Below are 27450 nucleotides of genomic sequence, written 5' to 3' on the forward strand. Positions count from 1 at the left end.
CTACCCAGCAAAACTAAACATCCTCTTTCAGGGGAAAAGATGGACTTTCAATGAAACAGGGGACTTTCAAATTTTCCTATCGAGATGAACAGAGCCGAACAAAAAGTTTGATCTCCAAGTACAGGACTCTGGTGAACCACAGAGGGAGTGGAAGTGAGGGACTAACTATTAGGAACTTGATGATGTTGAACTGTTTGTATTCCTTCACAGGAAGAAGATATTGATAACTCATATGAATTTTCTCATTCATAAGAGTTACTAGAAGGAGCATATATAGACAGCACATAGAAAGGAGCAGAATATAATGGTATGATGTAGTAAAGGGATGGAGTCAATGGGCGATGGGAGAAAGTACTGGGAGGAAGGAAAAGGAGATGAAAAAGAAGCTGAGAGATTTCAGTTAAGAGTCAAGAAAAAGCTTTTTCAATGGAGTGGAGGCGGGGCGAAGGCAAGGGTGAATGAGTGAGCCTTCATTCTCATCAGAAATGGCTCAGAGAGGAAATGACATAGACACTTAATAGGGTGAGGAAATCTGTCTTGCCCTGCAGAAGGATGGGAGGAAAGGGATGATGAGGGGGAATGGGGGGAAGCAAGAGGGAAATAGCTGATAGAAGAGAGGGAAGATTGAGGGAGAGGGTACTCAGATGCAACATACTTTTGGACAGGGCCAGGATGAAAGGAGAGAGAGAGAGAGAATAGGATAAATGAAAGTGGGAAGAAATAGAGTGGAGGTACAGCTAGTAATAGCAACTGAGGGAAAAATATATAAGCAATTTCTCTGGTGGACTTATGATAAAGAAAGCAACTCACCCCAGAGACAGAGCCATTGAAATCTGAACAAAGAATAAAGTACATTTTTTTTCTCTCTCTCTCTATTCTTGAGGTTTCCCATATTCTTGGGGGGGTTATGTTTATTCTTATGTTTACTTTTATAACATTCAATTTACATCAATGTGTGGCATGGAAATAATGCAGAGATTGTCAGCCTTCTGTGGGGGGGGAAGGGAGGAGGGAGAAAATTGTAGAATTCAGAACCTTGCAAAAAATGATGAGTACATATTGCTATTGTATATAATTGGAAAACAAATAAAATGTTAAAATGTTAAAAGATGGAATTGGAAATATTTAACAATACAAATAAAAATACAATAAAACATAAAAAATAGCTGTTAGTTAAACTAGGAGATCAAGGAATAGTTTAACCTATCAGATCTATGGAAAGGGAAAATGTTTATGACCAAGGAAGAGATGGAGGACATCATTAAAAACAAACTAGATTATTTTGATTATATTAAATTAAAAAGCTTTTGCACAAACAAAACCATTGTAACCAAGATCAAAAGGAATGTAGCAAATTGGGAAACAATTTTTATAGCTAGTATTACTGACAAAGGACTATTTCTAAAATATATAGAGAACTGAGTCAAATTTATAAAAAAATAAAAGTCATTCTCCAATTGACAAATAGTCAAAGGATATGCAGAGACAATTTACAGATGAGGAAATCAAAGCAATTCATAGTCATATGAAGTATTGCTCTAAATCATTACTGATTAGAGAAATGCAAATTAAAGCATCTCTGAGGTACCACCTCACACCTCCCAGACTGGTCAATATGAGCAGAAAGGACAATGATTGATGTTGGAAGGGATGTGGGAAATCTGGGACACTAATGCAGTGTTGGCGGTGCTGTGAACTCATCTAACCTTTCTGGAGAGCAATTTGGAATTACCCCCAAAGGGCAATAAAAACATTCATACTCTTTGATCCAGCAATACCACTACTGGGTCTATACCCTGAAGAGATCACAAAAAAGGGTAAAAACATCCCCCATACAAAAATATTTATAGCAGCCCTGTTTTTGGTGGCAGAAAATTGGAAATTGAGTGAATGTCCATCAATTGGGGAATGGTTGAACAATTTGTGGTATAAGTATGTTATGGAACACTATTGTTCTATTATGAACCAGGAGGGATGGAAATTCAGAGAAGTCTGGAAGGATGTCCATGTTCTGATGCTGAGCAAGATGAATAGAACCAGAAGAACACTGTACACCCTAACAGCTACATGGGGGTGATGATCAACCTTAATGGACTTGCTCATTTCAACTGTACAACTATCAGGGACAATTTTAGGGTATCTGCGATGGAGAATACCATCTATATTCAAAGAAATAATTGTGAAGTTTAAACAAAGGCCAAAGACTATTACCTTTAATTTAAATTTTAAAAAGGTATCTTATTATGTAATTTTGCTATCTCATACAAACACACACACACATACACACACACAAATATATATATATATATATATATATATATATATATATACACATACTTCCTTAAGGATATGATTTGTCTCTCAACACATTCAATTTTGATCAATGTATAGAATGGAAACAATGGTAAGACTATTAGACTGCCTTCTGTGGGGGAGGGGAGGAAAGTGAGATGGGGAGAAAATTGTGAAATTAGAAAAAAATTTTAAAAAAGAAAATGAGGACTGGGGAAGATCAATCAATGAATAAGCAATATTTTACTGATCACCTATTGACACTGGGGATATAATTGAAAAATGAAAATAGCCCCTGCCTTTAAGGTGAAAAGTAAATAAACACAGATGTCAAAACAGAATAAATAGTGCTGACCTATAAAACACTAAAAAATAGCTGTTAGTTGTTCATCTTTTCTTCAATAATCAGAATTTTTGCATTTAGTTGGGTTTTTTTATTTGTTGCTTTTCTAGCTGTTTTTCATCCCACTTTTTTTCCTCTTTTGATATTGAAAATGTTTAGATATAGATATTTTCCCCTAAGTTCTATTTGGCATATTGTTTCACTGTCCCATTTTGCCATTTTCTTGAAAGAAATCACTTATTTTTCTATGATTTCTTCTTTGATTTTCAATTGTTTGGGATGAAATTTTTTGGTTTCCAATTAAGTTTGAATCTTTTCTTCAAAGATTTTGATTTATTATTTTCTTGAATTATTGTCAGTAAGCAATTTGTTTAATATTTCTGCTTTCCTGCATTTAAGTATGAGGTTTTTTTTTTATACCCTAATACACTGGCCACTTTTGTAAAGATGATGCTACATCTAATAAATGTATATTTCTTAAGGATTCTCATTCATTAATTGTTCTATAGTCAGTGAGTCATTTCTCATTTATTAAGTGCCTACTTTGTTCTAGTTCACTGTGCTAAGTTCTGGGAATAGAAACAAAGGCAAAACAAACAGTAAACAAACAAAATGACTAGTTCTCTCAAATAGTTTTCAGTCTAATGGAGGAAATAATATGCAACCATCTATACACAAAAAGATGTGTTTATATATGTGTGTGCATTTATATATGCAAATACTTACATAGATGCTTTAGAATATATGTATAGAATTAATGAGGGCTATCTCAGAGGAATGGCACTGAAATTAAAGAGTATAGGAAAGACTTCTTTTTAAACTTTTTGATATATTTGTCGAGTTCTGAAAGATGTTCATTTAGTACCCTGGTTATTATAATTGTTATGTCTATTCCTTCCTGTAATTCAGTTAACTATTCCTTTCAGTATTTACTCTTCCATTTAGTGCATATGCATATAAAATATTGCTATAATTACATTTTAAGGTGACTTTAAATATAATATACTTTCTTTACTTCTTTTAAACTTATTCTGAGATTATAATTGATAATCCTGCTTTTTTGAATTCATAAGAGGTATAATTTCAACTCTAACTTATTTTAACTGTGTGAATATTTATGTTTCAAGTTTATTTCTTATAAAAATATTTTGATGGATTCTGCTTTCTAATTCATTCCATTAACTACTTTAAAATAAATGAGACTTTACCACTTAAATTCATGATTATAACAGTAAATCATGCATTTTTCTTTATCTTATCCTCTTGTACTTTTTCTTATCTTTTCCTTCTTTCCAGTACTTTTCTTTGTAAAGAAGATTGTGAAAAAATGTAATTAAATGTAGGGATCTAGAATTGAATGCATCTATTTCTATTTTACTATTTTTTCCCTTCCTCTTACTTGGACCCTGATCATTGATTCTTAGCATTTCTTTTCTTGTCCTTCCTCTACCAACTCCTCTCTTGCAATTCAACCTCCAAAATTAGACATTTATTTTTGCTTTTGACTATGCACTTATTGATACTATACTTGCTCTTAAACCCTTTTCTGTCCTCTTCTCCCTCACTATTTTTATGCTGTTTAAATTTTATGAGTATGTATGTGTGAATATGTATGTGTAAGTGTAGGTATGTATTCAACTTTATTCTTCTGAGGTTCAAATAAGAAGATCATGTGGAACAAATTGATGTCTTTATACTCTTCTCCTTACGTATCCAATTCTGAAAAATAATAAATTCTCCTCTTCTTTCTTTCTTCCTTAATGCATTCCTTTCCCCTTTTTCTTCTCTTTTTATAAGCTTCAAAACAGGAGAAATCAATCTCTATATCCTCTGCTTGTCTTATTGATTCCCTTTAAGATACTTGAAAACATTATACTTCAAGTTAAATATATATACATATTTATATATATTTATATAAATACAAATATATATAAACATTTCTAGATTATGAGTATTGTGTTTGAATTTTGGAGTTCTATTTAGTTCTGAATATTTTTTAATTAGGAATTTAAGACTCTAGTTTTATTTTTTTTCTCTATAAGATCATGCTCAATTTTTCAGGGTAAATTGTTATTTATTTATGACATTATTTATATATTATTTATTTATTTATTTATTTATTTTTGAATTTTACAATTTTTTCTAATCTCGCTTTTCTCCTTCCACTCCCCCTCTGAAGACAATCTGAGAGTCTTCACATTGTTTTCATGCTATTCATTAATCTAAATTGAATGTGTCGATAAAGAAATCATATCCTTAAGGAAAAAATAAAATATAAGAGATAGCAAAATTACATAAGATAACAGTTTTTTAAAAATTAAAGGTAATAATCTTTGGTCTTTATTCAAACTCAATGATTCCTTCTCTGGATGCAGATGGTATTCCCCATTGCAGATATCCCAAAATTGTCCCTGATTGTTGTACTGATGGAATGAGCGAGTCCACTAAAATTGATCATCTAAGATCCAAATGGATACAGGATTTAGACATAAAAAAACACAATACTATAAGCAAATTAGAAGATCAAGGACTAGTTTACCTCTCAGATCTATGTAAAGGGAAGCAGTTTATGACTAAGGAAGAGGCAGAGAACATCACTAAAAACAAACTAGATGATTTTGGTTACACTAAATTAAAAAGCTTTTGCACAAAGAGAACCACTGTAACCAAGATCAAAAGAAATGTAGTAAACTAGGAAACAATCTTTACTACTAATGTGTCTGACAAAGGACTCATTTCTAAAATATACAGAGAACTGAGTCATATTTTTTTTAAAAAAAATCCATTTCCCCAATTGACAAATAATCAAAGGATATGCAAATACAATTTTCAGATGAGGAGATCACAGCAATCCATAGTCATATGCTCTAAATCATTACTTATTAGAGAAATGCAAATTAAAGCTTCTTTGAGGTACTACCTCATACCTCTCAAACTGGCCAATATGACCAGAAAGGACAATGATCATTGTTGGAAAGGTTGTGGGAAATCTGGGACACTACTACATTGTTGGTGAAACTGTGAACTCATCCAACCTTTCTGGAGAGAAATTTGGAACTACACCCAAAGGACAACAAAAATGTGCATCCCCTTTGATCCAGCAATACCACTACTGGGTCTATACCCTGAAGAGATCATGAAAAAGGGTAAAAACATCACTTATACAAAAATATTCATAGTAGCTCTGTTTGTGGTGGCAAAGAATTGGAAATTAAGTAAATGTCCTTCAATTGGGGAATGGCTTAGCAAACTGTGGTATATGTATGTCATGGAACATTATTGTTCTTTAGAAACCAGGAGGGATGGGAATTCGGGGAAGTCTGGAGGGATTTGCATAAACTGATGCTGAGTGAGATGAGAAAAACCAGAAAAACACTGTACACCCTAACAGCAACATAGGGGTGATGCTCAACCCTGAAGGACTCGCTCATTCCATCAGTGCAGCAATCAGGGAGAATTTTGGGCTGTCTGCAATGGAGAATACCATCTGTATACAGAGAAACAACTGTGGAGTTTGAACAAAGACCAAGGACTATTACCTTAAATTTAGAAAAAAAAAACTTGATATCTTATTGTCTGATCTTGCTATCTCTTATACTTTATGTTTCTTCCTTAAGGATATGATTTCTCTCTCATCACACTCAATTTGGATCAATGTATACCATGGGAATAATGTAAAGACTGACAAATTGACTTCTGTGGGGGTGGGGGGAGGGAAGTAAGATTAGAGGGAAAATTGTAAAACTCAAATAAAATCTTAAATAAATAAATAAATAAATAAATAAATAAATAAATAAGAGGTTAAAAAAAAGATTGATCATCAACCCCATGTTACTGTTATGGTATTCAATATTCTTCTGGTTCTGCTCATCTCTCTCAGCATCAGTTCATGCAAATCCTTCCAGGCTTCTGTGAATTCCCATCCCTCCTGGTTTCTAATAGGACAATAGTGTTCCATAATGCAAATATACCACAATTTGATCAGCCATTCCCCAAATGATGGACATTCACTCAATTTTCAATTCTTTGCCACCACAAACAGACCTACATGAATATTTTTGTACAAGTGATGTGTTTACCCTTTTTCATGATCTCTTCAGGGTATAGACCCAGTAGGGGTATTGCTGGATCAAAGGATATTGCACATTTTTATTGAGGGGTTAATTATTCTTGATGGTAAGTCTTTATCTTTCTTCTTTGGGAATGATGTATTCCAATCTCTCCCCTTATTTATAGTGATAGCCATCAAATCTTGTATGATTCTGATTGTGGTACCTTGGTACTTGAATTCTTTCCTTTAGATTTTTTTTGTGTTTTTTTTTTTTCCTTTAATTTGGAAGCTTCTGATTAGAACAGTGACATTCTTGGAAATTTCATTTTGGGGTTTCAGGAGATGATACTTTTTTCTATTTTTTATATAGATATGGGCAGTTTTCATTTTTTATTTCTTGAAATAAGGTATTTCTGCTCTTCTTTTGGTCCTGATTCTCAGATAGCCCAGTTATCCTTAAATTAGCTCTTCCTGATATGTTTTTAGGTTATTTTTTAAAATAAAGATTACCTTATATTTTCTTCCAATATTTAAATTTCACTCAAATATTTCTTATGTTTCTTCAGTCCATCCTAATTTTCTCAGAGACCTCTTTTTTTTAATTTACCACCTTCTATTCTAAACTATTAAAAACTCTCCCAAGTATTTCTTACATAGATTTGATTTAATATATATTCTCTTGATTCATTTCTTCCAAGTATTTTTATTGTCCTTGTGTCCAATATCTACCTATCCATGTATCTATATATCTATGTATCTATCTAAACTAGATAAATCAGAGTTAATCTTAGAGGGAAAGCACTAACATTAAGGGGTCTAGTCAGGGGGTTTCTTGCAGAAGATGAGATTTTAGTTGAAACTGGAAGGAATCTAGGAAAAGCAGGAGATATAGATGACAAGGAAGAATTCCAGTCATTTATCATGGCCACTGAAAATGTATGTGCCAGGAGAAGGAGTGCTTGGACAAGAAACAGCAAGGAGTCAGCTGTTAATGGATCACAAAGTAGGAGGAAGGGACTAAAGTGTAAGAAGACTGGAAAGGTAAGTTCTGGTCCAGGGCTTACAGGGTTTTAAAAGTCAAAGGATTCTATATTTCATCCTGGAGATAAAAAGGAGTCACTGGAGAATATACTACAGTGGAGTTATGTGGTCAGACTTGTACTTTGATAGTTGAGTGAAAGATGATTGACAAGACTATTGCAACAGACCAGGTGTATTGTGATAAGGACCTGCAGAAGAGTGATGGCAGTGTAAGAGGAAGCAAAGAAGTGTATGCAAAGGTGTTGCAAAGGTAGAATCAACAGGTCTAGGCAATAGATAGAATGAAGTGAGAGGAGGTGAGGTGTCAAGGACTTGACTTGCAACCTAAGATATTCTCTTTGAGGGTCGGGCTCAAGTCCTACCTCTTCTATAATGTCCTCCATGACTTCGTGACCTATAATGTTATTGCATAACAGTTATTTAGCTTTGAACTCATACAATATTTATGACCTATACTCAGAAGCCTAATGGTAATGAAAAAAATATGAACAGCATTCTTTTAAGTTTAATTTTTCATTCCTAATATTTTTCTCCATCACTTTTTTTTAGGTTTTTGCAAGGTAAATGGGGTTAAGTGGCTTGCCCAAGGCCGCATAGGTAGGTAATTATTAAGTGTCGGATGCAGGATTTGAACCCAGGTACTTCTGACTCCAGGGCTGATGCTCTATCCACTGTGCCACCTAGCCACCCCTATCACTTTCTTAAATCTAGATTATGGGTTACAAACTACTTTTATTTGTTAATTTCTGTGGTAGAAATCCTCACACTGAAAATTTAACAATCAGTTCTCTTAAGACAGTAGAAATAGTTCTAGCACTCTATCTTTACAACTGCTTGAGTACTTATTCATATATTATTTGTCGATTGTCATCTTAAAAATAAATGCTTGTTTCCAACTAGACTGTAAAGTTCTTGATGGTAGAGATTGTGTCCTATCCTCTTTTGGTGTATTGTTGTTGTTGTAGATAGAACATGGTGGACTTTCTAACTTATTTTGTGCTTATAACATTTTGGGGATCCAGAAATGAAAATTCCGTTCCCAAATAGAATTTTCCTTTTACTAACACAGATCCATAACTATTTTATCACTTGAAAGTGATTTAAAAAGCTTTAGAGAATTGCCTGCCATACTGAGAAATTAAGTGACTAGTCCAAAGTCCTACAGACAGTGTGTGACAAAGCTGGGACTTTAACCTAGTTATTTTTACCCTGAGACTGGTCTTCTAACTTCTATACAAAGTTGACTCTTGCCTAATTCACATTTGTTAATTAATGCATTCACTTCTCTATTGACATCTGCCTCCAGTGCCCTACTGTAAGTTCTTCAAGTAAATGCCAACATAATACAAGCTCAAGCAGGTCCTAACAAGCTAAAAGGGTTTTAGGTTCAGATCTAGCAATGTACTTTATGTCTATTTCCCAAGGACTAGTCCAAGTTTCAAAAATTTTATCACCACATTGGTCAGAGGGTTATACAATTTTTAGCCACAGAATCTCTTAAAACTATCTACCAAATTATAGATGGCATATCCATACAATGACATCAATAAATCAACAAGCATTTATTTAAATTGTTATAAGTTTTAGGACCTGTGCTAAGTGCTGAGGATACAAAGAAAATGCAAAAGTAGTCCCTGCCCTTAAGGAGTTTACATTCTAATTGGGACAATAACATAAACTTAAATTGATATGTATACCATAAATACAAAGTGGATGAAAGGTCACCTTAGAGGGGAAAGAACTAGCTTGTGGGGAGAAAAGGAAAGGTCTTCTAAAGAAAGCCAAGAACTCTACAGGAAAGGGAAGGTTCATTTAAAGTTACTTTAAATTAATTATTGTATTATTGATTGTTATTATTTTAAACCATCAGGAAAAGGTTGATGAAAGTCTGTTTTTTGCTTACCCCAGAATACAAGTCTCAAAGATCAGCAAAAAGGTGATTTCCAGTTGTTCCTATCACCAGTCAGTCTATGACAAGTTAATGAATCCTGCCTATTTATTCATTCATTCCCTATAGATGAGTCAATGGGAATCCAAAAACATCCCTTGAATGCAAGGCAGTCTCACTGATAATTGCTTCCTGTTTTTCCCCCTCCATTTCCTTTTCTTGTAGATTCTTTTGCATTTGGGAGAATTTTTGGTAGGAAGAGGATGAGTCAGAATGGAAGAAGGTCTGAGGCAATTGGTGGGAGATAAGTTTCCTTTCTCTTCCTTTATCCACTGATCCCTAGGACTTTGAACCATTCTACTTTGAAGATGGGCTACTAGGTGGCATAGTGAATAAAACATCAGGATCTGAGTCAAGAAGACTCACTTTCCTGAGTTCAAGTCTGGCCTATAACACTAGCTTTGAGCCCAGGCAAGTCACTAACCCTGTTTGCCTACATTTTTGCACATGTAAAATGAGCTGGAGAAGAAAATAGCAAACCCCTTAAGCATCTTTGCCAAGAAAAGTCCAAATAGGTTCATGAAGTGTCAGACACAATAGAAATCACTGAATATCAAAAACTTCACTTATCATGTAACATTATATACATTTGTATGTGTGTTTGAAAGGAAGCTTTAGATTCCCCTGCCTTTCTTGGTATAATTTCAACCTTAGTATATCACAGATTTTACTAAACAGAGCTTGCTCTACTCAGTTTCCCAGAATGTCAATATTCCTCTAAGTCAAATGCTTATGGACAGAAACAGAATCTAGAATGTTTGGGAAAATTCCTAGGGTGATTGTATGGCAAAGGCTATAATGGTGCTATATATTGCCTTCTGGGTCACATACAACAGTATGACTCAGAAGTCAAACAAAGAGTCTTAGGCAAGATTACTAGAAGGGTAGTGCCCACAGTGAAGGAAATAATTGTTCTCTGTTATGCAATGCTGCAATCAGACACTATCTAATATATCTGTTTATATACATATATATATATAGATACAGGATATATATATCTATATATATCACATGTATGTGCCCCATTGAATAAACTCTATCTCCATCCCTTCCTCCTCCCTCTCTGTGTATTATACATACATGAAAATGTTACTTATGTAATATATACATAAATACAAATATAGTTTGTACAGTTTGAGTGTATATATATATATATATATTTGTCTATCTATATATGCACAGACACATATATTGTTTATTTGTTTATTCAGTTGAGGCTATTTCACTTCAGGGAGGACATTGACATTGGCCTCCTCTAATACATCAGAGGATGATGATCAGGTTAATAAAAATTTTAAACCATGAAAAAGGAAGGTGAGTCAGAAGAACTAAGGAATTCTAGTTGCCTTTCAATGTTCAAAGGCATATTTGAAAGGTAGTCATGTAGAAGAGGAATTAGGTCTGCTTGGCTTTGGTTTTGATGCTGACTGGAATGATCATAGTGTAGGGAATTGCAGAGAGATAGATGTTAAATTGAACTCAATTTAAGGAAAAATAATTCCACAATTAGAGTTTCTTTAAAGGAAATTGAGCTTCCTCTGTGGAAAGTAACTTTTCTATCACTAGAAATGTTCAAATGGAGACTGGATACCTATTGTTCAGGGATCTTGTGGAAGCAATTCCTTTTAGAAACAACATATTTTGAAACAACATTTGATCTTGGGAAAGTCATTTCATCTCTGAGGGTATTTCAGTTTCAGTAAAAAGGGGAGTTGGACTTGGTGACTTTAGAATTCCATTTATGTACTTAATTTAATTTATGGAATTAAAATAAGAACTTCCAAAACTGTGGGGAAAAAATTTGATTACATATGAAACTTCAAATCTATTATGTACAACTTGCTATTCCTTTTAAATATATACTAATGTTATATAAATTTCTTTTTTCCACAATTTTCTCCCTTCTCCCTACCCTCCTGCTCTAAATCTGTGATCTTACAATCCTTTCTAGCTCGAAGATACTGTTATTCTTTGCTCCCATCACCAGGTTACAACTCTATTGATTCTATTTTTTTTGGATTCAATTAAACTTAGTTCAACAAGTATGTATTAAGTAACAATGAAGTGTGAAGCACTGTGGGTGGATAGATGGGTGATATGTCCAGATTCCCATGTTCTGATCCCTATGAAGAGAGGAGAGTAATGGGAAAGGAAAGGAGTTAGGAAACTTGAATTGCAATTCTGGCTCTGGTACCAACAACTCCTATGAACTTGGACAATAATCTTCCCATAATTTTATCATCAGTCTTTGCTCTTTAAAATCTAGTTTAACCAGATAATCTTGAATGTTCCTTTCAACTCTAATTTCTATGATCCTTTGATAAGAGGGGGAAAGGGAAGAAAGCATTAGGAAAAAAATGACATTCTAGGATACTTCTCAGGTACAAATAATTATATGGTTTTAAAACCTCCCTCAAAATGGTATGGGATGGGAACCCACCTTAAGCCCTGCTTCCTTGCCCTGGCAATGTAAGGTACATTCCAGAGAAGGGCAAATCTCCATGAGAGAGAGATTCCCAGGAAGAGAACTGGAAGCTAATAGTTCATTTCACTCACTGGGCAAAGTCTGCAGCCTCACCCACTGGCCCTAAGGGTTCCCATTGGCTTGGGCTCCCAGTTGGAACTGTGAGTACCATCAGTCTGAGAGAAGGGGGAGGGGACAGAGGTAAAGAGGAAAAAGAAATCAGGTTAAATCTGATGCCAAAGTTGTTATTTTAACCACCACATATAAAGCTCCAGGGGAAAGGGGACACAAGTGGCAAAACTAGAGCTTTATCTTTGCTGGTTGGTTTGCTTGGTTGGGACTCTGCAAAACTCACAAGTCCATAACAGCCAATGGGGAGGTCAGACTGGGTCCTAAGGCTCAGTGATAGTGTGCTTTTGTTTATTTACTTATTATTTTAGAGTTCCTGATGACAGGCCAAGCATTTTCAAATCTTGCAAAGGTGTAAATGAGGACAGCTTAAGGCAGATAACGAAGGGTTTGCCAGACTAAGAAACCTGTATTTTGCCCACCTATTCAAGATTTGATTACTTTTAAAAGCACAAGTTATAAATAAAAACTTCAACAATTTCTGTGTAATGAAACAAATACTAATATTTTTAGGTAATCACAACCCCCAGATACTGCCACTTAAGAAACTTCTCCAATAAACTAATGATGTTAACTGTTTAAAAACTGAACATCCATAACAGCCACATCATTGTCAAGAGTTCCAAGTTCATAGTGACAGCATAACTCAGAAGGTCTCTTCACACATACAACAAAGAACTTCCAAACTTGAAAGGCCCTGAACATACAGTGTAGAATGTTAGAACTGGAAGGGACCTTAGAACAAGGTGTGTTGGTAGGTACCTTGGGGGGTGGGGGGAAGGATATGGACAGAAGAACTAGAAGCGATTTTAGAATATAAATTATAAGACCTAAAAGGGACATGAGAACATAGAACATAAAATGATAAAAGTGGAACAGGTCTTTAAATTCAGAATTTCATTATTATAAGAGATCTGAAAATAAAGAGCACAGAATGTCAGAAAAGGAAGAGACTTGATGACAATGAGTATTGTACCTCAGAGCTGGAACAAAACAGAGAGGACATTTTTCAGGTGAGGCAACAGAAGCTCACAAATACTTAACTTGCTCAAAGTCCCCAGGCAAGTTTTAAAGGGCCAATTCTAGAATCCTAGTTTCCTGATACTGAAAGAGAAGAGGGAGAAAGAGAGTTGTCACTAAAACTCAAAATTTTTGGATAATGTTATCTTCAGGTCAGGGCTTGGGGATTGTGACTCCTACTACCCTTCACAGACTTAATTTGATGAGAAATCTGGGTTTCAACAGTTTTCTCATAGTCAGATGCCTTGTCAGGGTGCTGGGGCCAGAACTAGGAATGCCAGCTCCTATTGGCACTATATTAATAACTGGCATATATCTAGTACATTAAGGTTTACCAAGAACTTTAAATACATTGTATGATTCAATCTTCATAGAAATCTTGCTGAGGGTAGACATTGCAGTCATTATTAACTCTTTCACATGTATGAAGAAACTGACAGGCTAATCAGCTTGCCAAATAAATAATACATGTCCAGTATATCATTAATAATAATGATGATGATAAAAATGTCTGAGGCAAGATTTTAACTGTTTTCTCCTGACTCCAACTCCAGCTGTTTCTCTAACCTGGTGGACAAACATTTCTTTTCTCACCTGAGCCAAAATACTTATTTTCTTGGAAGTACTTTGGTTTCAGGACAGTGATAAAGTAAGGAACAAAAAATTCTGAACACTGGCAGCACCTGCGCCTATGAAAAGTCATTCACCCCTTTATCTGGCCCAGTTTCCTTTGTGCACAGAAATGACCTCATTACCAAATTAGAAGTCAAGATGGAATTTTCCTGAAAAAAGCTTTTCCATTTTCCATTCCTCCCGAGCCTCCTTCCATATAGGGCTCCCTCTCACAAAGCGGACCCCTCTCCTCCATCTGTCCCATCCTTTTTATCATTTCAGATAAGTATTAAAACAGTTACCATCTAGTCACTACACTCTTTGCCAAGAAGTTTAAAGGGTTCCTTAGTGCTGAATGCATTCCTTAATTACACAGAGGAATGTGGTAGAGGTCACACTTTTTTGCCTTAAAAGTGTGACTTCTACCATGTCATACAGCAAATCTATACTAGAACCTAGATTTACTGAATTGTCTCCTTTCATAAGTACCTCTGGTGCTTGTTATGGGTTGCAAAGATAATGCTAATAAGAAAAAGAACCCATCTTTATAAAGTGCTTTGAGATTTTAAAAGTACTTTCTTTACCACAACCTTGGAAAAAAGTAATGAAAGCATTATTGACCCCATTTTATGGATAAAGAAACTGAGGCTCACAAAGGTAATTAATTTAGTTGTTAGAACCCAGATTTAGCACTGTTGGGTTTATAATGATTTCGACACTTAAGATTTGTTACATATATATATATATATGTACATAAATATGTATATATAATGTTATATGTGTGTTTATGTGTATACATGTGTATATGAGTACAAATACATACACACACACACATATATATACTTACCTCTCAGCCTCAGTTTCCCTATTAAATGAAGATAATAATATTTGTACTTCCTGTCTTTAAAGATGAGTTAGGTCTGGAGAGGAGAAATGTCTTGTACAAATTCATCTAACTAATGCATAGCAGAGCCAGACTACGATTCCAGGTATCTTTGAAATGAAGCCACCAGACCACACTTCCTCTCCATGTGTACTTTGAAACAAGGTTTTAAGTTCCCCAGTGACTTGGCCTCTCTCACTTCTGACTGTGAGAAAGGAGACAGAGAACTAACATACAGAGATTTCATTTGAAATGCTGACCTGCAAGAGAACATTTTTTTTCCTCCTGAACATCTGTTGTGCTCAGAGACTCACTGGGAAGGGTGACTTTGACAAGGGGAGAGAATGAAACCAAAAAGAAATTCAGACAGCACTGACCAAGGGCATACTTTGTGGAAGGCACTATGTTCTATGGAGGAGGGGCCAACATGAATTTAAAAAAAAGTTCTTGTTCTCAAAAATTTACAATCTAGTAAAGGAGGTAAGGGAGACTCAAATAATTCTAAGTTTAAAAACTCAGACATGGAGTCAAAAGACATTGAGTTCAATTCTTTGCTCTGCTTTTAACTGTTAGTGAACAAACAGATTCTTCTCACTTGTGCTAACATATTTATTTTCCCAGGAGTATTTGATTGAGGAGGGGTGACCTTGAAGAAACCCCTTCTTCAATTTGGGCCTTAGTTGCCCTATCTGAAAAATGTAGGGTATTAAACCAAATGACATCTAGGATCCATCCAACCTTGGTTCTCAAGTGAAGAATGTATCTCACTCTTTACATGGGAGAAAATTTAGAATACATAACAATGGATCTTTTATGTAATGAAAGTTGGATTTAGAATCTGAGGATTTGGGGATTAATCTCAGCTTTACTGTGATTACATATAAACTGTGTGATCTCCAGCAAGTTGCTTGCTATCTCTGAGGCTCAGATTCCCCATCTGTACAAAGAGGGAGTTAAACTAGATGATTTCTAATGGTGCTTCTAACTCCAGTCCTAAGATTCTGTGTTCCTAATATGAAATATGTTCCTAAAAAATAGCTAGAGCATCTCAGTGGTGCAGAGGATGGAGTGCATGGTCTGAAGTTAGAACCTTCTTCCTCAGTTCAAATCTGACCCCAGATACTAGCTATGTGAACCTGGGCAAGTCACTTAACCCACTTTGCCTCAGTTTCCTCTGGAATAGTGTCTTTGCCAAAAAAAAGCACTTAATGTATGCACAAAGATTCAGACAGGACTGAAGCATCTGAAGAATGTCAACCACAATAGTGCATACCAAACAAAGTATAATATATTTGGCCCCATTTTTTATTCCTTTCATAACATGTATAGGAACTTACAAATTAATTGAGGGAACACGGATAACTGAGATATAAACCTTTATGAACTGAGTGCAAAGAATAGGTTCAGGGAAAATGCTAAGAGAAATTTGAAGAGGAAATTACTTTCTATCTCAGAACTATCAAGAAAGGAATTATGGAATAAAAAGCACCTGAATTGGAACTTTGAAGGAACTTCAACAGATATATGTGGTTGTAAACCAAAGAGATCCAAAAAAAAAGGGAAAAGTACCTTTTTTTAAAGATATTTAGTCTCTTTATTTAACTTATATGCAATATACATCATAGAAATTGCCAGACTGAACAAATCAGAATCCCAAACTATTGCAAACATGCAATAAAAAAACCATTATGGCTAGCAGAAAAGTGAAGAATTAGGTCATTTAATGGCAACAAACATGTATGGTCAGACTTTGAGACATGGAGATTTGCACATGACTGAAGGTCAACAGCATAATTGACAGAAGACAAATGGTGGCAAATCTGCATCATACTGGTTAAGTTTCTTAAGTCTTCTACTTCCCACTCATCACTGGTGCTCATGAGCTTATGAATACATGTAAATGTACACCAAAATTATGAAGTGTTGACTGATATCCTGGATCCATTCATTGGCACAAGCTTTGGAAATTTCTGCTCAACATGTTTAGTAGCATTCAGCATTCTTGGTTTAGATCCTCATTTTTCTTTTCATTTCCTTGAGTGGTTTAATAGCATTCAATACTTTTAATTCACATCGTGGGCATGATCTCTATTTCCTCAACATGTTTAGTAGCATTCGGCATTCTTGTTTCAAATGTTCATCTTTCTTTTCATTTCCCACGTAGGCGCTCGTGCAGGGCAGCAGTGGGCTACGAGGCCCAGGCTTCCTGGGAGGCCGCTGCAGGCACGGGACACCAACTCGGCGAGGCCATGATGCCGCTGGAAGCGCTGTGGCCAGAAAGGCAAAAAGTACCTTTTTTACAAAAATATTTATTGCAAAAAAATTAAAAGAAAAAATAAAAAAGAAATATTTATTACAACTCTTTTTGTGGTACAAAGAATGGGGGGATACCTATCAATTGAGGAATAGTTAAACAGGTTATGGTTTATAACTGTGAGGGAATACTCTTTATAAGAAAGGACAAGTGGGATGGTTTCAGAAAAACCTGGGAAGCTTTATAAGAACTGATACAAAGTGAAGTGAACAGGACCAGGGAACATTGTACACAGTAACAGCAATATTGTAACGATTATCAGCTGTGAAAATTTCAAAGGACTCATGATGAAAAATGCTCCCCACCTCCAGAGAGTGAATTGATGAATTCTGAGTGCAGATTGAGGTATAGTTTTATTTTTCTTGTTTGTGTATCTAAGTATGTTTTCTTTTGGAACATGGATAATGCAGAAATGTGTTTGCTTGACTTCATATGTATAATTGACATCATACTGCTTGCCAATTGGGTGGGGATGGGATAGGAGGCAGGGAAAGAATTTGGAACCCAAAACTTTAAAAAATGAATGTTAACTTTTTAAAATATAACTCTAAAAACTTAATGAAATGAAAATGTTAATTTTTTTTTAAAAAGAGACATGAGGATGCAGGGAGGCTCATTGTAGGCTTGGGGTAGAAGTGAACAAAAGCCACCATTGGGGGCATAAATTGATTCCTTGGTTCTTCCTAAAGTCTGAGACCATTAGGTCTGTTTAACTGAAGAGTTTTGAGTAACTAACTCTATTACTTCTGATAATATGAAGACCTCCCTAGGCCTTATCACTTTTCTTGCTCCTGCCTTTTAAGATATTTCAGCCCTTACTGTCTGCCTTGCCTTTTGCCCTGAAGACCTATGGCACTGCCAAATCTGACCTCCTGAAATAAGCTAATAATCTCTGGGTCTTAACTTCTGAATTGTCACCTATACTCTTAGCACTTTTAGGTTCTCCATGGGCTTTGCAGTTTAATCTTTCTTTTATAGATTGTTTCCCTCAACTAAAGTGTGAAGTCCCTGAGAGCAGAGACTGTCTCATTTTTCTATTTATATCTCTACTCCATTGGACAGCAATTGACACATAGAAAACAGATAATAAATACGTTTTCTTTCATTCATCAAAGAACAAAGAATGGAGAATTCTTTTTTTAAGAATATCTACTATTTGGGGCAGCTAGGTGGTGTGGCCCCTGGAGTCAGGTGAACCTGAGTTCAAATCCAGCCTCAGACACTTAATAATTACCTAGCTGTGTGGCCTTGGACAAGCCACTTGACCCTATTTGCCTTGCAAAAACCTTAAAAAAAATATCTACTATGCTTAGGAACTCATTAGGTAGTGTGACTTTGATGAAGGGAAGGAGCAAAAATATAAGGAAATTCAAGAAGAATTGATTGAGTGCATACTTTACATAAAATGGTACATTATATAAAAGAGAAAACAAAATGATTTTTTTTAGTTCCTGTTCTCAAGAAATTTGTTTTAATATGCAATATGTGAAGGGGATAGAATGAAATAATGCTGGATGGGTAGTTTGGGGTCAGATGGTGAATGGCCTTGAATGCTAGCACTAGGAATTTATTCTCTTTCCATTAGTAATCAGTCCACAAGAAGTTTCTAATCAGCTGCTATGTGCTAGATTTTAGGGATACAAAAAAGCAAAGAGTGAAACAATCCTGCCCTCAGGGAAGTTATATTCTATAAAAAGAGATATGTACACAGAAAACTACAGAAAACATCAGTTTAAGATAAATATAAATATGAATAAATAAATATAAAATAAAAATATATAGTCTATCAATTCAAGATCACTTTTAGGAGGAGGTAATAGAAGGTGGGGGACTCAAGAAAAGCCCAGATAGAGTAGGAGGTGGTACCAATTTTTGAGTTTTGAAAATTATTAGGGATACTAAGAGGGGGAGGTATTTTGGCCATGGACACATTTACTTGTACAATAGAGACATAAGGGTTGGAATGCCTTATTTAAGGAACAGGAAGAAAGCCAGTATGTCTAGACAGTAGAGTATGTAAAGGAGTTTGTATTGAATTTTAGTGAGAATAGGGACCCTCTCTATTACTGAGTAATAGAGTCAATATGATCTGACCTGCACTTCAGGAAAATGTTTTTTGGCCAGAAATAAACATTAGGAAGTTACTGAAATATTTTGAATATAACAGTGATAAGATCCATGGGGTTTGTTAGAAAGATTACTGGGTCATCTGTGTAAAGAGTGAAAGAGGCTAGGTAAAGCAGTTAGAATGTTATTACAGTAATCTATGTGAGAACAGGGGAGGTCCTGAACTAGGTTGGTTGCCATGGGAATGGAAAGGAGGCAATACATTAGGAAAAAAAAACAATTGTGGGGGTTGGAACAACAAGACTCAGCAACTGATTAAATGGGGGTGGGGGTGGCCAGAGAATGAAACAAGACCAAGATGACTCAGTTTCTAAACCTGGGTAACTGGGGCTATAGTGATGACATTAATAGAAGCTAGGAAATTGGGGGGGGGTTAGTTTAGGGTAGCAGGATTCAGTTTGAGATGTGTTAATTCTGAGATGGCACTGGACCATTCAGGTTGAAAAACTTAGGAAGATGTTGCAGACTAACATTCAGAGAGATAACAATTGTTTATTCTTTGTTCTTGAAAAGGACCATGGTATCAGGAAGGCATGGTATGACATGCAAGTAAACTGGATTTAAGTGAGGCAGAGCTGTGCTAAGTCACCAACCTCACTTTCTCCTCTGGGGCCATCTGGGTCTGTGGTAAGCTATAGATCAGGACACTGGAGGTGGCCTTGGAAGCAATGGGAGATCTGGTTCTTTTTAAGTTAAGATCTTTTCTAGGACTCATCAGGGATTAATACTAGGTAAGAAATGAGGCAAAGAATAGTCCCTTTTACCTAGTCAAGAAAAAATAAATCAGTCATGGAAGGGAAGATTCTCAGGGTTTCTGGGCAAAACAGAAACAATCTGGGCCCAAACAATGACCAAGTGGGGCTTGGACTGGGACCTGTTGTTGGCCAATGATGTCTTTTAGAAATCTTGGCCTGAAAACCCAAAGATATATGGCCCAATCTTTATCTGAGACTGGTAGAATAGTAGGCTTTCAAGGAAAAGTTGTAGTTCTGGAGTGAGAAGTGGATTAGCATCTTGGCTTCCATACTTCTTGCTTTTCACAGGAATCTGTGTTTCCATTTTACCATCTGAAAAATGGGAATGTTGGACTAAATGGTCTTTAAATAGACCTTCCATCTATAAAATAGGGGAAAAAACCCCAAAGTAGATATTTACTCTCCAGGGAATTAAATAGGAATCTCTTAAAGAGGTTTAAACAAACAAAACAAACAAACAGAAGCTTGGTGCAGTGGAAAAAAGGACTGATTTTGGAGTCAAAGACCTGGTTTCACCTCTGATGGTGACCCCAAACAAGCTACATAATCTCCCTGGGTCTCCATTATTTCATCTGTCCATTGAGGGGGTTGAATTAGATGACCTTTAGCGTACCTACCAGCTCAAAAGCTAAGACTCTATGATCCTCAGGGTCATAGTCTTTGAATTAGAGAGATTCAGCTAGATTGTAACATGGGCAAAGAAAGGCAAGAGAGAAAAGAAAAAGCCAAGGAAAGAATTCTTGGATCCTAGAAAAGAGTTAATTTTCTTGTCTCCCACATAGCACATAAGCTGTCTCAGGTAGTTCCCATATGCCTGTGGCTCATTCTGTTGCTGGCTATAGTTATTTGGCTAAATTAGATTTTTTAAAAATGCAGGCAGGCAGAGTGTATTCATGCTCCACGATAATTTCCTCACATTATCACACAGCCTCCCCTTTGAGAGTACCCATTTTCTGACAAGTCTGTACCCAGGGGCAGCTGTATTTCTCCAAGGGTCATTTATATGCATCTCTGGAAGAGCCTGTCTTTGCCAAGTGATCTTGGAAAGCATTCCTTAGGGGAGTCTCATGAGCCCTTAGATGATGGGAAAACATTTTTCAAAGATTCAAAATTGGAATTCCAACTTCCTCCAAACCCCCTAGACTGGAATATAAACTCCTGCCTTGTGAAACACTAGCAAATCTTTCACTTTCTTCCTTTGCTTTAGCCACTTTAAACCTAAATGAAGGTATATAAAAAAGAGCATTTATCATTTTTAGTGATGATTTGACCATAGGTTCTCCACTAAAGTCCTTCTTCCATGCTTTCCTGTGGGGTACAAGTGACTCTGGGCTGATGCCAATAGATTGTAGCTATTGCCCAGGTTCTACCAAGCTGAAACAACTTTAAATATGGGTCCAGCAGTCGCCTGTGCAACTGCTCTGAGGAGTAGCCTAAATAAACTCAGAAAGATCATCTCCATCAAGAGAGCCACCAGACAATGGTGGTTTTCAATCACCACAGTTCATGAAAACTGTCATTCAATTCAATTAAACAAACATTTATTTCTTTAAGTTTTATTGATGTTTTTTATCTTTTATTCTTACACAGTCCTTCCCCAGTATTCACATTCACCCACACACATAGTACTAAAGAACATTTCCTTGTAACAATGAAAAACAAATAAATGTTTATATATTTTAATTATAATTTAATTATTTAATACAATAAATGAGGAATAATGACAGTTTAACTTTTATTGAGAATTATTTTATTCAAGGCAAAATGCTGAGAAAAGTCCCTATACTCAAGAAGCTTACATTCTACTAAGAAGAAAAAATTTCAAGCAGAAAAGTAAATACAAAGTTATTTGAGGAAGAAGAAGGCATTATTAGCAACTGGGTGAAAAACTTTAGGAGCTAGTGTCAGAACTGAGCCTTGAAGGGAGCAAGGAATACCTATAGATGACAAAGACAAGGGAGTGTATTTCCATTCCTGGTATGAAATACAGCCTGTGCTAATGTATAATGGTGGAAGATAGAATGTCAAGTTCTTGGAATATCTTAGTCAGTATGAAATGCGGGAGGGAAAGTAATATTGAATAAGACTAGAAAGGTACATTGGAATCAGTAAACCATAAAGTGACTGGGATTTTCCTAAAGAGAGTACCCACCAATAAAATCATCAATCTTAAAGTAAGGATTTATTGTACCAGTGAGTACTGGTAAATGTTTAATAATCAGAAAAAATTATAACAGGATATTTTAAATTTTAATCTGCTTTATTAACATTTTCTCAAGCACTTTCTTAAGTCAAGACCATCAACAAAGTAATAAATCAAATCCTGATTTGTAGTAGCTTCTGTCATATAAATATTCACTTTGAAAATGTAACAATCAGCTTTCAAGAGGTTTGAGCTGGTTCTAGTAGACTCTTGTATAAGTACTAACTACTAAATTTTCAATGAACTCCTACTAAGTGAAAGATTTTGTATAGTATTAGTAGGTGAGATGATGGTATACATAATAATAAATCTGCATTTTAATTAAAGTATTGGACTTCACATTTGAACTTCACGACAATCTTATGAAGAAGGCAAAACAAAATATTACTTCTATTATATCATTGAGAAAATAGAGATTTGGATAGGCAAATAGATTTGCTTGAGGTCACAGAGCTGGCAGTTAACAGGACCAGAATTTCAACTCAGCCTCCATAAAGCTACACAGAACATATGCAATTCTGTACATGTCATCCCTGCCTTCAAGGAACTCATAGTTCAAGTGAGGAGATAAGACTTAAGAGAACATAATAAGAATAATCAATAATATAAGACAGATGATTATCAAGGGTGAAATTAGGTGGTACTTCACAGCTATCAAATTTGAAATAAAAATGGAGAATGACTAAGCCTTGTTAACAAGTTTGTGGAAAGAAATACATTGCTGATGGAATTAAAATTTTTTGGAACTTTTGCATGAATATTCTGACATTTACCAAGAATCACAAAAATGACCATCCACTTTGAATAAAGTATATATATAGAGTATATATATATATATATATATATATATACTCTCTCTCTCTCTATATATATATATATATACACACATATAAGTATATATCCACATAATTATATATGTGTATGTGTGTGTATATGTGAATGAGTGAAAGAATATGTTTATAGATAATAGAAAAAATTGTGTAAAAACATGTATATTTAAATATGTATTATTTCTCAACATTGCTTTAAATTATAAAGAATCAGAAATATCTTACATATCTAGTAGTTGGTGAAAAGCTGAATAAACTGACTTATATCAATGGAACAAAATACTATAATGCTATTAAAAGTAACTACAAGAAATAAAGAAATTTGGAAAGATGCACATGAAGTCTCTTGAAATAAAGAAAGTCAAACCAAAAAGATAATATAGTGGTTTTGAAGCCACAGGACCTTGGATTCAGTCCATTCTTTGATAATTACTACCCAGGTGGCCTTGGGAAAATCTCTTAATCTCTTTGAGTTCTAACCTCTTAATCTATAAAATTAAGGAGTGGTACTAATTGATCTCTGAGGTCTCTTTCCAGCTTTAAGTGCTAAGAGAAATATATCCTTGGGTTATGATTGTACTTTGAGATGGAATGAGATCCAAGATATCATCAAAGAGAGTCCACCAATGCTATGGAGTAAAACTCACAATGTTTTCTCATTTTGTGGGACTATTATCCATTTACCCACATCATTCAATCCATTAACAAGTATTTATTAAATGCTAAGACTTGGAGATGCCAAAAATGAAACCCATACAAAAAAAAAATCTCTGCTATTATGGAGCTTACATTCCAAAGGGGGAGCAAATATATATCCTGTATACATACATTCATATAAACACATGTAGCATGTAGTTATCATGGGCTAAATATAAAGTACTTATAATATAACTTTAGAGGGTTAGACTTTAGCAGCTGGGAGACTTCCCTGTGAAAGGTTACACTTGAACAGTCTTAAAGGAAATCAGATCTGCTAAGAGGTAGAGGTCAAGAGGGAAGGAATGGGGAGATATTTGGTCCAGATGAAGAGATCGGAGATTCACATTATGTGTGTGAAGAATAGTAAGTAGAACCATATGACTAGGCTGATAGGTAGTATACCTGAAGTCAGGAAGACCTGAGTTCACCTCAGAAACTTACCGGCTGTGTGACCCTGTGCAAGTCACATAACCTCTGTTTTTCTCAATTATAAAAATGAAACTAATAATATGATCCACAGATTGGAATGTGAGGATCAAATGAGATATTTGAAAGTACTTAGTGCAAAACCAAGCACATAGTAGGTATTTTATGAACATTAATTTCTTCCCCTAGGTTGTGTGTGGAAGGCAACAATATGTAAGAAGATTGGAAGTACCAGGTTATGAAAAAGTTTAAATGCCACACAGAGGGTTTTTATTTAATCTTGGACATGATAAAAAGTCACTGGAGTTTATTAAGTAGAGAGATGTTGGAATATTCAGAAAATTCTTCTTTAGAAAATTCATCTTGGTAACTGTTTGTAGAATAGATTGGAGTGGGGAGAGACTTGAAGCAGGAAGACCAATTTTTGTAATAGTTTAGTTGTGAAGTTTTGTTATTTAGTTGTTTCAGTCATGTATAAGTCTTTTTGATCCCATTTTTAGGGTGATCTTTGTAAAGATATTGGACTGGTTTGCCATTTCCTCATTATAGAAAGAGTGTGTGACAGTGGGTGCAATCTCCTGAAGAAGAAAGGAGAAATGAGATGAAGGATATATGTGTAGCAGGGCTAGTAACAACAGAAAGGGCCACCTCCTCATCAGAAGCTAAGTGAATGAAGAGATAGTGGGGAATGATCTCAAGGGATGTAAAATGAAAAGGTGGGAGGGAGGAAACTCTTTTACAAATGAGGAAACTGAGGTAAAAAGGGTTGTTTGACTTGCCCAGTCACATTGGGTCACCCAACTAGTAAGAGTCCAGATTTGAACTCATCAAGATGAGTCTTCCTGACTTCAGGTCATATACTCTATCCACTGAACCACCTAGCTGCCTGGGTGTAAGGTGATGAAGGCCTATATTAAGGTGGTAGCAATGGGAGTAGAGAGAAAGACTGAAGAAAATAAATGATCAGATTTACCATCTGATTGTAATATATGGAGTACAGGAGAGAGAATAGGAATGGACACATAGATCAGGAATCATCTGCACAGAGATGATAATTAAACTCATGGAAGCTTTTGAGATCCTCGAGTAAGAGAGTGTAGAACAAAAAGAGAAGAGGATTCAGGAGGGTTTGCCCATTGTTATTGAGTATGATGTGGATGAACATCAGGCATTGGAGACTGAGTAGTCAATAGGAGTCAGATGCCTAGGAGGAGAATATCACCAACAGTGTCAATGTGCCCGGAGGATAAAGACTAAGGAGAGGCATTTGATTGGGCGATTAAGAGATTGTTGTTAACTTAGTAGAGTTGAATAGGAAGCCAGTTTGCAGAACATGTAGGAGAGCAAGAAGAGTAGCTACCATGAGTATATATATAGTTTTTTCAAGTTTAGCTGAAATGAGGAGAAACGTAGTATTGTAATTGATGAAAATGATAAAATCTAGCAAAAGTAATTTGTTTTGTTTTAAGGATAGGGGATTCTTTGTTGTGTTTGTTGGAAACAGGAAAGGAACTAGTAGCTATGGAGATATTGAAGATTATAGAGAGAGTGTGTGATAGTGGGTGCAATCTTCTGAAAAAGAAAGGAGAAATTGAGATGAAGGATATATGTAGTGGGGTTAGTAACAACAGAAAGGGCCACCTCCTCATCAGAAACCGAGTGAATGAAGAGATAGTGGGGAATGATCTCAAGGGATGTAAAATGAAAAGATGGGAAGGAGGGATCTCTTTGCAAATAGCTTTGATTTTTTTTTTTAGTGACCTATGAGGAAAAGTTTTTAGCTGGAAGGACTGGGTGAGTGGGCACTGTGGGATGCCTGAAGAGAGATGAGAAAATTTAGAGTAATACTTGTGGTAAATGGAATAATCAATTAGGAAAAATAAAATATTTATATTTTTTTAAAAAGTGAATTAGGGAGGTTGACCCAGCCCATATAGTTTTGGAACATCTTCCAGGCATGTTTAGGAGCAAACAAAATGAATGGGGAGTGATTCAGGGTTGGAGTTTGACAGAGTATAAGCAGTGATAGGACAAGGGACAAAGAAATTCAAGAGTAGAGGAGAAGAACTGAAGTAATTCACTTAGAAGTAAAGATTGGTAATATGTGTAGATATAAGGTGAAGAAGAGGACTAGGTCATGGGAGTGGAGTAGACTGAGGAATTAGAAAGACAAAGGTATTAGAGAGGACTTTCCGTGGGGATCTACTCAACAAAGAAAGTCATGTCTCCTGACCAGTTGTTTTCTAGGCATACATTTCTCATAATCTTTTTATGCCTTCCTAACACCTACCATAGGCCTCTATCCTTTGCCATTTGGGTGACCTACAGCTTTATATTTCTTTGATAATATCCAAGTCATAGTCCTGGCAATGAAGTAACTATGACTATATAAAAAGAATATGTAACTATGTGTGTGTATATATATACACACATAGTTACACACACACACATATGGGACAAAACAGAATATTTGGGAAGAGAAAAGGAATAAGCACTTATTTAGCATCTACCACATGCCAGAAAACTGATAAATATCATCTCATTAGAGCCTTACAACACCCTACAAGGTTTGTGGTTGTCATCCCTAGTTTACAATTAATGAAATTGAAGCAAATAGAAGCAAATGACTTACCTGGAATCACATAGGTAATAAATGTCTAGGGTTGGATTTGAATTCAGGTCTTCCCTGATTCCAGGCCCATTCTAAATACTACCTAGCTCCACTCCCAAGTTGTTATGAACACAATGCATATAGGAATTTTTTAGTTGTAAGTAGAGGCAAATGTTTGCTTATTGGGTTTTGTTTTTAAAGTTAAATACAAAATAAATGATTTTTAGAAAAAAGAAATGATGTGGTTGGTTCATGGCAGCAGAAGAAAGGATGTTAGGAAGAGATGGAGAACAATTTTTCATATTTATCATGAATAATGTTACTCTTTACACTAAAGTCAAAGGTTTTACTCCTACTGGACTTTGTTGATGTAAAGAAGGCTCTGAGACTAACCTTTATTCTATGGGAGACAGTATAATCTAAAAATAGACCACTCTATATTAATTATTCCTGTTGGTTAAACCAATGGTGAATCTGTGATAAGGAAAAGAACTCTAGTAAATCTCTGGAACCCTTCCAAATCCATGGGGTAATAGACCTAGGTTTTGGAATGGGTCTGAGTCCTAGAGGTCTCCCTGTTAGGTGACTTCTAGGTTAATTATTGATGGATGAGGAGATTGTTGGGGCTTTGTACATATTGTGCTAAAATAATCATAACTGTAAACATCATCTTATCCCTAGCTAGGAAAAATAGACTGATTA

At 35.4% G+C, this 27450-nt stretch overlaps 1 protein-coding gene across 1 annotated transcript in view; it reads left to right on the plus strand.

Moving 5' to 3' along the window:
- The first annotated feature begins 7867 nt into the window (after positions 1–7867).
- LOC141500726 (uncharacterized) overlaps positions 7868–27450 on the plus strand; it is a 71080-nt gene continuing 51497 nt past the window's right edge. Inside the window, exons 1-2 of the mRNA XM_074204178.1 lie at positions 7868–7936; positions 16948–17071. Of these exons, the coding sequence (XP_074060279.1) occupies positions 7868–7936; positions 16948–17071 (193 nt within the window). The remainder of the gene's footprint in view (positions 7937–16947; positions 17072–27450) is intronic.

The sequence above is a fragment of the Macrotis lagotis genome, chromosome 1 (genome assembly GCF_037893015.1).
Source record: "Macrotis lagotis isolate mMagLag1 chromosome 1, bilby.v1.9.chrom.fasta, whole genome shotgun sequence".
NCBI lineage: Eukaryota > Metazoa > Chordata > Mammalia > Peramelemorphia > Peramelidae > Macrotis > Macrotis lagotis.